Raw genomic sequence first — 11,851 nt, 5'->3', positions numbered from 1 at the left:
ACGGTGGTGACGAGCTCAACGTGGTCACGGCACACGGTTGCTCCGGCGACGAGCTCAGGTGAGCTTTCTCCCTTCCTCTTCTTCCTCTCTCTCTCTCTCTCTCTTAAAGAAAGGCAAAATGGCCTTTGGGGATAGTTTGGGTCAAATTTTTGGGATCATTACATTTAGGGTCATTACATACTTATTCTTGAATTCTTTGTGGCTCAAATCCGTAAACTCGTTGAGACCAAGCCAGTAGCTTTTCACCTTCTTATTAGTCTCATCGATGTGTTTCAGGTTATCCTTGAAAACTTCGAACCTACGCAACTTCTCTTCAACGGTTTCATAAGCTTTCTCGAAGTTGGAGAGCCAGTTTTCGAAGAGCTCGATGTGTTTATCATGAGCTTCCAAATCCTCAGGGGAATATCCAACGATGGAGAAGTCGTGGGAAGCAGAGCGAATGAGAGGGACAGAGATGCAGCCGATAAAGCAAGAGAAAAACAGAGGATTCTTGTAGGCGAAGAGAGAGCCATTAGGGTTACTGGAAGTTTTGTACTTTTGTTAGTTGATAAGAGTAAATGAAAGAGAAAGGTTAGTCTATATAGGATAGACTTTTTGATCTTTTTGCTTTAGAGTAAAGTTGTCTGAATCTGAATCTTGTATAAACTCTTGTGTCTTTAAGCTTGATTCTGTCTTCCTTGAGGAAACTTTGACTCCAAGTAATCTGTTTATGTTTGTTTAGTAAGTTCTCTGCAGCATCAGAACCCTCTACTTGGTCTAGAAGCTCAATCATCTAAGATAGGCCTCTGGAATGATATATGGCAATGCTCCTAATCAAGTCTACACTAGGCCCACCTTATTTGGATTAAATCTTGACTATCTGAAAATCAATTTTGACAAGGATAGTTACATCTTTCTATTGTTTGTATTAATATCGTCTTGCGGCCCACAATCACTAACCTCTTTCCACAACTCTACCAGCTAATTTTCCAGGTTGATTCAGCAGCATTTCTTCGAAAGAAAAGGTGGGCTAGTAGTAGAACTGGCCAACTATTAAAAAACGCCATGATATTTCACCTTCCCGATACTTCCTGTAACATTACAACACGACGTTCTGGTAGTTTAAAATCGTTTCGTGAGAGTGGTTAAAGTAGGAAAATTAGTTATCACAGTGGACTGTGTTTAGTTATAGGCGTTATTGTGTCAAGCCAGCCATGTATTATTATGGTAGTAATGAGTGTTAGCTTTAATCGATGATATAATTAGCTTAGTTTTTGACCATTGATCTAACTTTTAAAACATATTCTTTAATCAGGCTAGCTAAAATTCATAAGATATGAGACTACAGTGAGGTATTTTTCTTTTATCTTCTTGTAAGATTATTATTATTCTCTAAAGAACAAAGTTTGACCTGTCTTTCCACCAAGATATCTGATAACACAGTCAGGAGGATCAGATCTTCGAACTTATAAGTTATTTTTTATATATGACCACTAACTACTATGAAGTAACACCTATATTTTATAAAGTGGGTGATGATCTAAAACATGAATCATGTAAAAGTCCAAATTGAAAACTCACTGGTTCTATCTTTACAGGACATCAACGGCCATCATCATCATCAGTACAAAGTCTATCCACGAAATATATTGTAATATTGCCATTAAATTTTAAATAAAAATATGTTAATCCAATCATATAAAGCTAAATGTAAGATAAGTTTTTCAATTGTTGTTGAAAGTTTCTCAGTTTTCTCTCTCCCTCTTTCATGCTTATTTATTCATTATATTAGCAAAAACTCTCTGAAAAATACTACGATATATGCTTGTATAGACGAAATAAATATATAGTTGGTATTCGTTTCGAGCGAAAAAATCAACAAAATATTATAAAAATGTGAAACAAAAACAAGAACTTAAGGGTTTTTAGGGTGAGTTTTTATCAGAATATAAGAAACAATCCGTTAGCTTTTAACTTAAAAAATTAAAAACCGGTTCTTAGATACGATATTTATAGAGTCAGTTCTTAGTTTTTTTAGTTAAAAATTAAGAAATGGTTTCTTATATTCCGATAAGAATTCCACCGTAAGAACCCCCATTAATCGTGCCCCAAGATCCGTTTTGAGGTGGAGACACGTGGTCGGAGATGCTCGAATGATACTTGGGAGCACGAACTCTACGAAGACAAAGACCGTTGTCATGTTTCTTTAGGTCTTATGTATATATTATGAAAGAGGAACGTTTGATATTATTTCTCAACTTGTGTTGTACAAAGGAAAATAAAATCAACTTGTTGCAGAACTAGAAAAGTATACATATATTGAAATCTTTTTGAAACTTATTATGGTGTAGTGTATCCTGTTGTCGCCTAAAAATTTTCATATTCCATTATTTATAATATATAAAGTAGTAGTAGAGGAGAAGTAATTGGTAACTGGTAAGGCACAAAAAGGTACGTGAGAAAGTGACAAAGCACTAATAGTATAATATCACATGCCTTCTCATTGACGCCGTGTTCATCGCCCATTGCACCTTACCCCATGCGTCTCTTGATTATAACCTTTTTCTCTTTAATAGTATTTTTTTTAACGTTGTTTCATAGCCCTTTTCTTCCAAAGTATCTTCGTCCTTTTACCGGAACTTCGCAGTACATCCAACGATTGTGTGTGCACGTATATATTTATATGTCTACGAAAGTATGACGTAGCTAATATAATGAAGCCACATGATCACTTGTGAATTCCTGTAAATTGAATAAATGTTTGTACGAATTGTTGGCTCCCCACCCTTTACGACTGTGTGACATCTGAAAACTGAAATATTACATTCGATTTGACAGAAAAGCTGTAAATATATTTGTTTATTTGATATTCTTACTACGTTTCAGATATCATCTCTGAACTATGCTTGATCTAAAAGGCTAGTTTGTAACTTGAAAATTTATATGACTAAAATTATGACCAAAGATGATTAACGGAAGGGAGCACGTTATTAACTTAGACAACAATTGAGATGTTTTTCTTTTGCAACTATTGAGATGATGTTATAACGTGGATTCCTCTGCATTTGCATGTTCCACATTGTCCCGGTCGTAATTTATGAGAGAACGTTTTCACCTTCATTGCTGTTTATTTTTGCTCTCTTCTGCTATTTGGATATCACAAAATATTACTGAAAACATATAGAACTAATTATGCATAGAAACTATAAATAATATATATTTTAAACAAATTAGTCTAAAATTAAATTTCAGTTGAATTCATAAATTTAGATAATCAAATCTTTTAAGATTTCTAAAATTGTTTCAAAACTTTCAGCGCAAAAAATAGAAATGAATTTTGATGGTCTAAATATAAAAAAGATGGCGACAGAAAGGTCCAACTTTTACACGAACGTGACATACAGCCGGACCACTTAACGATAGATTTGAAAATGTGACTTTCATGATAACAAAAAGAGATAATATTTTCTTGACGAAGAACAAAACGTTATCCTCTCTATCGTGATCCATGTCGTAACGGACGGACCCTCTTTAAATTAATTTCCTACAAATCTACTCATAGATGAGTCACGACAATGATGTTTTTCTGTATACGTATTCAGTCAGATACAGTTCTCCCTAGATCTTTACATCAGAATTTTGATAGTGACATAGATTGATTATGATTATTTCTGTTCGACTCTTCTATATAAAGTGTCGAAAACATTACACAATCCTCATAAATCGCTCTTCACCACAGAGTTCTTACCAGCCAAGGAGAACTGATGTATGTAAATGCAATTTTTTTAGTTAAAAAAAGTTAAATCCCATGCAGCGATAGTTTTCTCCTTTTTTAATAAAAGAAATAACCAAACTTTTGTTGGTATGGCAGCAATTATTATTATTTTTTTCGTTTACTTAGTGTTGTAGCAATAATTTTGAAAACCATTACTTGTCCTTATTGTAGATTCCATCTCCGGGAAAAATAAAAGTTAATCAACGATCAAAATATTCCAAAAATCACCCTTGTTCTCTTTCTTGATTTATAATTCGAAGACGAAAAGGCAAAGCAAACTAAAAAAAGAAGAGTTCAGTTCCTCGTGACTGCAGGAGAATTGTACTTTCAGAAGAAAAAGAAAAGGTGACACCTTTTCCCCAGAAAGTGAAGCAATCTTTTTGTTTGCTTTCATTCACATAAACTAAAAAGCTTTTCTTTTAGCAAAAAAAAAAAAAAAAAGCTTTTCTTTGCGTTCGTTCACATAAACTAAAAAGCTAATATTTTACCTCCTAGGTTGCTGCATTTTCATATTCATTGATGATCTAATGTTTAAAGGATCTTGTAGTCTAATTTACTAAATATATTTTTTTGAAACTTAATTTTACTAAATCTTTTGGTTCAACAATATTCTGAATTGACTGTGATTTGGAAAGTTTAACTTTTTTCTTCCTTTTTTGAATTGTTGACTAAAAGTCTGAAACTTTGAAATGTCTAATCACTGAATAGAACTGTTTTGAATTATGGTTTTGTGTGTTTAGGGTTGGTTTGAACAATGAAGGGAGCGACCCTCGTTGCTCTCGCCGCCACTATCGGCAATTTCTTGCAAGGATGGGACAATGCCACCATTGCTGGTTTGTAACTCTTCTCTTGATGATTTGAATTTGTTTGCATCAGATCAGTCTCATTTAAGATTTCTAAAATGTTGCAGGAGCAATGGTTTATATCAACAAAGATATGAATCTAGCAACCTCTGTTCAAGGTCTTGTTGTAGCAATGTCATTGATCGGTGCAACGGTCATCACCACTTGCTCTGGACCCATCTCTGATTGGCTCGGGAGACGCCCCATGCTGATTCTAGCATCGGTCATGTATTTCCTCAGCGGTTTGATAATGCTTTGGTCTCCAAACGTCTATGTCCTATGCTTAGCTAGGCTTCTTGATGGGTTTGGTGCCGGTCTCGCCGTTACCCTTGTCCCTGTTTACATCTCTGAGACCGCTCCTCCAGAGATCAGAGGACAGCTCAATACTCTTCCTCAGTTTCTTGGCTCTGGTGGAATGTTTCTGTCTTACTGCATGGTTTTCACTATGTCCCTGAGCGATGCTCCTAGCTGGAGAGCCATGCTCGGTGTCCTCTCTATCCCTTCTCTTGTGTATTTGTTATTCACAGTGTTTTATTTGCCCGAGTCGCCTCGTTGGTTGGTTAGTAAAGGAAGAATGGATGAGGCTAAGAAGGTTCTTCAAATGTTATCTGGCAGAGAAGATGTTACCGGTAAGGCTCCTTCTCGCTATCTTTGTTTGGTTTAGCCACTTCAGGACCGGCTCTAAGATTTAGGAGGTCATGAAATATTTTAGGCTAATCTTAATTAAAAAAATTTGACAATTTGGAGATCATTTGACTATGTATAATATCTCTTTAGAATTTAGGACCAAGACGAATGTTTCATCCAACTGAGCCTCAGAACCGGCCCTGGCTACTATTAACAGTTTTTGTTATGGTTTTTTTTTGCAGATGAGATGGCTTTGCTTGTTGAAGGATTAGACATTGGTGGAGAAAAGACATTAGAGGATCTCTTAGTAACGTTGGAGGAACATGAAACACTTGAAACTGTCGATGAGGACGGACAAATGAGGCTTCTCGGAACACACGAGAACCAATCTTACATTGCTCGACCCGTCACGGACCAACAACAGAGTTCACTTGGGCTACGTTCTCGCCACGGAAGCTTAGCAAACCAAAGGGGGATCCACAAAGACCCGATCGTGGGTCTATTCGACAGTCTACACGAGAAGATGCCTGAAGCAGGTGGAAACACAAAGAGTGGGATCTTCGGAAGCATGTTCAGCACTAACGCTGACGTGCCCCACATGAAACCAGCTCACTGGGAGAAAGACGTCGAGAGCCAGTTCAACAAAGACCACGATGACTACGCGACCGATGACAATGCACCTGATGATGACTCGGACAACGATCTTCGCAGCCCGTTGATGTCGCGTCAGGCCACAAGCACGGACAAGGACGTGATCCCACATCCTACAGGAGGAAGCACGCTGAGCATGAGACGCCACAGCACGCTTAACGGTGAAAACAGCATGGGGATCGGCGGTGGTTGGCACATGGGATACAGATACGACAACGGCGAGTACAAACGTTATTACCTTAAAGAAGACGGTGCAGAGTCTCGCCGCGGCTCAATTGTTTCTCTTCCTGGTGGTCACGATGGAGGCAGCTACGTTCACGCTTCTGCCCTTGTGAGCAGATCAGTTCTTGGTCCCAAGTCGGTTCATGGATCTGACGTGGCCCCTCCCACTGGACCTCTCTGGTCAGCTCTTCTTGAGCCTGGTGTTAAGCGTGCGTTGGTTGTTGGTGTTGGGATTCAGATACTACAGCAGTTTTCAGGTATCAATGGAGTTCTTTACTACACTCCTCAGATTCTTGAACGTGCTGGTGTAGACATTCTTCTCTCAAGTTTCGGATTAAGCTCAATCTCTGCCTCGTTCCTCATCAGCGGGTTAACAACTTTACTCATGCTTCCTGCTATTGTTGTTGCCATGAGACTCATGGATGTCTCTGGAAGAAGGTAATAACAAAAGGCTATGACTTTCTATTCACGGTCGTCCTGAGATTTTAGAAAAAAATATATAGATAATTTATTATAAATATATACCAATATTTTTTTATAAAATTAAGGTTTATATATATGTAAATTTTTCCGCGGGTCTTGAGATTTTAGAGAAGGCATATAGATAATTTATTATAAATCAATATTAATATTTTTTCTTATAAATTTAAGGTTTATGTATGTGTAATTTTTTTTTTTTCTAAATGATACCATAAACCAATACTTTACTAGCCTATGCTTGTGTCATAAGTTTACTCATGTTCTGTTTTTCATTGCAGGGCATTGCTTCTCTGGACGATCCCTGTCCTCATCGTCTCACTTGTCGCCCTTTTCATCAGCGAGCTTGTCCAGATCAGCAAAGTTGCTAACGCAGCGCTCTCAACGGTGTGCGTTGTGCTATACATCTGCTTCTTCGTGATGGGTTACGGTCCCATTCCAAACATCCTCTGTTCTGAAATCTTCCCGACAAGAGTCCGTGGTCTCTGCATCGCCATTTGCGCTATGGTGTTCTGGATTTGTGACATTATTGTCACTTACTCGCTTCCAGTTCTCCTCAGCTCCATTGGACTCGTCGGTGTGTTCAGTATCTACGCTGCGGTTTGTGTGATCTCGTGGGTCTTTGTTTACTTGAAGGTTCCGGAGACTAAAGGTATGCCTTTGGAGGTTATCACAGACTACTTTACCTTTGGAGCTCAAGCTTCTGCTCCTTCTAAGGACGATACATGATTTGTAACGTTTGATTCTTCTTCACTTGCACTGTGTACTAAAGATTTCTTCATCTTTTTTTTTTTTGGTTTTGAGATACTTTCATTTCGTTTTTTGTCTCCTTTGTTTTGTTATCAAAATTAATCTAATAACTAAACTGCTCAATGTTGAAGATTTGAGATTCGAACTCTTTTTAACTTGATGGAAAAGCAAATGAAGGTTCAATACAAAAAAAGTATCTCACAATTTCTTGGAACACAAGTATGACTCTCAAGGCTATATTTACAAAGCTTATTGCTTCTCAGGACTTTTGCGTCTCCTCGGAGGATGAATCGCCAGTATGATTCTCCTGAGAATTCTTCTGAACATTCTCGTCTTCTTCGAGCTTGCTTGAGAACTTGTATGGCCTCTGAAAATCTCTGGCATTTTGACTGTCAATACCCAAATTATTCAACTTCTCCTCCTGTACAAAACAACCCATCACTCATTACTTCTTGAAACGTATTGATTATCTATGTGAAAGAAAGACACAAATCTTACATTTTGTAAAGCTTCAAGCTTCTTCTGCATAGCTTCATGCTCAGCACGAATCCGGAAAGGAACACCTTGCTTTTGATACACATTGTTCTGAGCGAGGTCTTGATCGATATCACTAACCGTGGTTGCGAACGGATGATTGGCAGGGATCCATCTGACAGTATCAGGATCAACATCAGGCGGTATTGAGTCTCCTTCCTTGAGGAAAACTGTTGGTCTTTTCCACTGGTAAGCTCTTGACCTCCTCTTCTGATGAATGCTTTGTTCTTTCTCCGTAAGTGTGACTGGAGCTAACTTATAAACTTTCCCGCACATCTCCACCGTTGAGCTTCCTTTACCAACTTTAACAAAAGGGTTGTTGAATGGATCTTCGTAGTTCATAGCCTTTGAGCTGCTGATAAAGGAGAAGTTAGACCAAAGGCAACTAGTTCGAAAAAGTTAGAAACAAGAAGTAAGAGAGTGTGAGTTTTCCATACATGCCTCTTCTATCACCAGATCTCAGCTGGCCACGTCTCACAAGATCAGAAACAGAGCCAGCAGGACGGTTATCTCTCGACTTCCTTATTGCATAAGCTCGTATAGAAGCGAGCAGAACTGTAGCTACGATGCTTATACCGATCCAAACGCTGTTCCCTGAGCACTTGTTCATCTAAAGAGACACAACAAAGCTTAAAAGAGTATCTTATAGTACTGACTTATTAACTATCTAGAAAAGTCGTGAAAGATTCAAAATTTAGGCAGCATCAAGAGAGAGAATCATACCAAGAAGACGACAGGAGGAAGAGTGGTAACCATACTCCCAAGTCTCGAGATTGAATTCTCGGAATCGTTGGCAATGGTGGTAATCATGCTCCGGAATCTCGAAATCGAAGTCTCGGAGCCAGTGGCCGTGTTACTCTGAGTCGAGACAGCATCATTATCATCATTCTGAGTTTCTTCATCTGGAGTCGAGGATTCGTCACCAATCGATTTGCAGACGAGCCTTTGGTTGGTTTGGACTTGAACCCAGTTTAGATTCTTGTGTCTGCGTCTGAAGACAACCAAGCTTGAAGGAATCTGGAGCTTGGATCTTCCAATCGACGACTAGGGTATCAAAGATAACAACACAAAAAACGCGACCTTTAAGATTTCAATCAATTGAAGAAGAGAAGGCAGTATCGGTAAGTGGGATTGGAGAAGAGATGGATCGAGTATTACCTGGAGATTGCAGAGAGAATGGAACTGGAGAGAATCAATGGATGCCATTTCATGCCTACCTGAGGGAAGACGAGCAACACTCACCGTGTGGTCTTATTCGACCTGTGTATTCGGAGTATTAGTTATTTACTTATGTTTGTATACATTTAACATGGGGATCCGTGGCGCAATGGTAGCGCGTCTGACTCCAGATCAGAAGGTTGCGTGTTCGATTCACGTCGGGTTCAAACTCCCGAAAAATATTCGGAAATCCCCTTATTTTTTTTGGATTTATTCACACCTTCTATACGAGACGGCACGAAGAAGAGTAGAAATACGCAGAAACGTCACGCATGGCTGTTAGGAGAATCCAATTATACAAAGGAAGTGGTCACTTGGTTCGGCCGTTTAGAGAATCCAATAAAGACCCAAATATTTATTCCTCAGTCAAAATGCTCTGACAATATCAAACTCTTTGTGATACCACCACTAGTACTATCATCAATATTCGCAATTAAACTTATATGATCATTTTTTAACATCACTTTAATAAATCGTTGATGGGGGTATCTTATATATATTCAAGGCGAAATTGTCGAACCACCCACTAGGAAAAGAACTTTCTAGTTGTGCAAAAAAGGTCGACACTCGGTATAAACTACAAAGTTTGATAGATTCTTTGTCTTTTCTATTTTTGATTTATATTTATTTTATACGTCTGTTTTTATTTATGTTTATACTATATCCCATTTACTAGATTAAGATCTGCGCCTTGCGCGGAATACACATTATACATATAAATTATTTTATTTATTATATGTTATTACATATTATGAAATAATAAATATATATTGAATAATTAAAAATCAGTAACTATTACATATATAATTAAATTGGTGCGAACGTATAAATCAATTTTATTAATCCAAACAATTTTTAAAAAAATTTGATAGGATATGTAATTAAATTTAAATGATATTAACATACATAGTATATTTTTAATATTAATGTCTATTAAATGATGCTTTCTACTAATATGTTTTTTTTATCATGTGTATCTTTAATAGCAAAAACTTTAAATTACTGATAACAAAATTTTCATTGTGAGATTAATAATTTTAGTAATTTATAATTTAAAAACAATTATCAATGTTAGTTCAAAACTTTTATCAAAAAAAATTATTCAAAGTAAATTTTGAAATTAAAATATTTATTTATTCAATATGGTTTATAGTTTAATTTAGAATGATATATATACATATATATTTTAAATCTTAATGATTAATTAAATTAGACTTTTATTTATATGACTTTGTAATCATTTGTATTTTGTCATCAAAAATTTTAAACAATGGATCGCAAAATTTGAATGTGAGACTTTTAATAGTTTTAGTAATTTATAGTCGATTTTTAAAATTCAAAATATTACATATACAGAAAAATCTAAATTTTTATAATATGGTTATTGTGATTTTCTTAAATTATTTTAATAGTTTAAAATTAAACAAATTTGATAGAAGATACATTGTTTTTTTATCAGATATTTATTATTCAAAATCATTAATTGTCATATATACTTTAGCCACATTAGGCAATTCCATAATCTTTATTTAAAGAAATAATAAATTAAATTAATAATGAATTTATGGTTAGTTTAATAAAAAGTTTATTATATAATTAGGTGGACCAACATATTTCTCTAATTATTCTAAGAATCATTCTAGTGTTGACACGTGGCTACAAAAAGAAGTTGTAATGTTTCACAAATAATATATAGGGGATATTAATTGAGAAACATTATAACTTTTTTTTATCCACGTGTCATCAGTATGATGATTCTTAAAATCATTAAAAAATAGATTGGTTCATCTAATTATATAATAAGATTTTTATTAAATTAACCATAAATTCATTATTAATATTCTTTATTACTCTTTCTGTTTTAGGATTTTCACGCTTATTAATAAAACTTAGTTATTAATGCATAGTTTTTTATAATTGTATATTTCATATATTTCTAAACCAATAAGATTTCAAAAAATGCAATTAATGTTCTTGAAGTTCACATTTTTTCATTATTAGTTGACAAAAGTTGCATCAGAAATATAAAAATTACATATTTTTGAAAAAAAAAATCTAGAATATTTAACTTTTTGAAACGGAGAGAGTATTTCCTTAAATAAAAATTACGGAATTGCCTAATGTGGCTAAAATATATATGATAATTAATAATTGAATAATAAAAATTTGATAAAAAATAGTATATCTTCTATCATATTTTTTTAATTTTAAACTACTAAAATAAATTAAACAAATACAGTAAATCCTAGGTTATGATTCTTTATATTTATAATTTTGTAATATACAGAAGATTATAGTGTAGATTATAAAATTTGAAAGCTGAAATAAAATTGCAAGCATTAATTTATGATTAAAACTTACTTTTATTGATTTCCACTGAAATACAAAGTTGAAATACGAAAGTGAAAATACAATAGAAAGATGAAAATATTTAGAGAATGCGTGGTGCAGAGAATTCAAACATATATGTTTGGGTCCGAATACCCAACTAATTCTGGAAGCCGGTCAGGGTCTGTGCAGGGAATGTGTCTCCAGTTTCCCAGTCTTCGGCTGTTCCTTCCTAGTGTCTGGTTCGATGCTTTGCTCTGAGAAAGCTGGTCAGGGTCTCTTGTTCTCAGAGTCTGACCATGCCCAGGTCTCTCTTCTCCGCTTTGTCATTCGGATAGCTTGTCTTGGTGTTTTCATGTGTTTGAATACAACTTCCCAGCTCTAGAACTGCATCCGGTTGCGTTCTAGTGGTTGTATTTAACCGGCTGTGTGGGGGGGGGGGGGGGGG

At 35.7% G+C, this 11,851-nt stretch overlaps 2 protein-coding genes and 1 non-coding gene across 4 annotated transcripts; 2 read left to right on the top strand and 1 right to left on the bottom strand.

The window, feature by feature from the left end:
* The first annotated feature begins 3,676 nt into the window (after positions 1 to 3,676).
* On the top strand, positions 3,677 to 7,455 carry LOC106295205 (monosaccharide-sensing protein 1). The gene is made up of 6 exons (XM_013731042.1): positions 3,677 to 3,745; positions 3,926 to 4,099; positions 4,495 to 4,587; positions 4,665 to 5,225; positions 5,466 to 6,534; positions 6,855 to 7,455. Exons 3-6 carry the CDS (start codon positions 4,509 to 4,511, stop codon positions 7,300 to 7,302), a joined length of 2,157 nt encoding a protein of 718 aa, XP_013586496.1. The 5' UTR covers positions 3,677 to 3,745; positions 3,926 to 4,099; positions 4,495 to 4,508; the 3' UTR covers positions 7,303 to 7,455.
* On the bottom strand, positions 7,454 to 9,141 carry LOC106295206. 2 transcript variants are annotated; one of them, XM_013731043.1, is made up of 5 exons: positions 9,016 to 9,141; positions 8,581 to 8,901; positions 8,295 to 8,467; positions 7,822 to 8,212; positions 7,454 to 7,744 (listed from the first exon to the last, which is right to left on the bottom strand). In XM_013731043.1, the coding sequence occupies exons 1-5, from the start codon at positions 9,061 to 9,063 to the stop codon at positions 7,583 to 7,585; spliced, it is 1,095 nt and encodes a 364-aa protein (XP_013586497.1). In that variant the 5' UTR covers positions 9,064 to 9,141; the 3' UTR covers positions 7,454 to 7,582. The 2 variants fall into 2 exon arrangements, with proteins under 2 accessions (XP_013586497.1, XP_013586499.1); XM_013731045.1 differs by having other exon boundaries at positions 7,822 to 8,209.
* A 29-nt stretch (positions 9,142 to 9,170) lies between these two features.
* Positions 9,171 to 9,242, top strand: TRNAW-CCA. Its single transcript has one exon. It is a non-coding gene; the product is annotated as a tRNA-Trp (tRNA).
* Positions 9,243 to 11,851: the final 2,609 nt, after the last annotated feature.

This window comes from Brassica oleracea, chromosome C5 (assembly GCF_000695525.1).
Source record: "Brassica oleracea var. oleracea cultivar TO1000 chromosome C5, BOL, whole genome shotgun sequence".
Classification (NCBI taxonomy): domain Eukaryota; kingdom Viridiplantae; phylum Streptophyta; class Magnoliopsida; order Brassicales; family Brassicaceae; genus Brassica; species Brassica oleracea.
Note: the sequence above shows the minus strand (reverse complement) of the source record. Positions and strands in the feature narration are given on the sequence as shown.

What these genes read in the sequence shown, in the direction of transcription:
- LOC106295206 (XM_013731043.1), bottom strand. Translation starts at nt 9,063, where the DNA reads ATGGCATCCATTGATTCTCTCCAGTTCCATTCTCTCTGCAATCTCCAG. An exon ending in ATTCTCTCTGCAATCTCCAG is followed by an intron (nt 8,902 to 9,015) that starts GTAATACTCGAT and finishes TTGATACCCTAG; the next exon opens with TCGTCGATTGGAAGATCCAA. An exon ending in TCTGGTGATAGAAGAGGCAT is followed by an intron (nt 8,213 to 8,294) that starts GTATGGAAAACT and finishes CTCCTTTATCAG; the next exon opens with CAGCTCAAAGGCTATGAACT.
- LOC106295205 (XM_013731042.1), top strand. Translation starts at nt 4,509, where the DNA reads ATGAAGGGAGCGACCCTCGTTGCTCTCGCCGCCACTATCGGCAATTTC. An exon ending in GGACAATGCCACCATTGCTG is followed by an intron (nt 4,588 to 4,664) that starts GTTTGTAACTCT and finishes AAAATGTTGCAG; the next exon opens with GAGCAATGGTTTATATCAAC. An exon ending in TGGCAGAGAAGATGTTACCG is followed by an intron (nt 5,226 to 5,465) that starts GTAAGGCTCCTT and finishes TTTTTTTTGCAG; the next exon opens with ATGAGATGGCTTTGCTTGTT.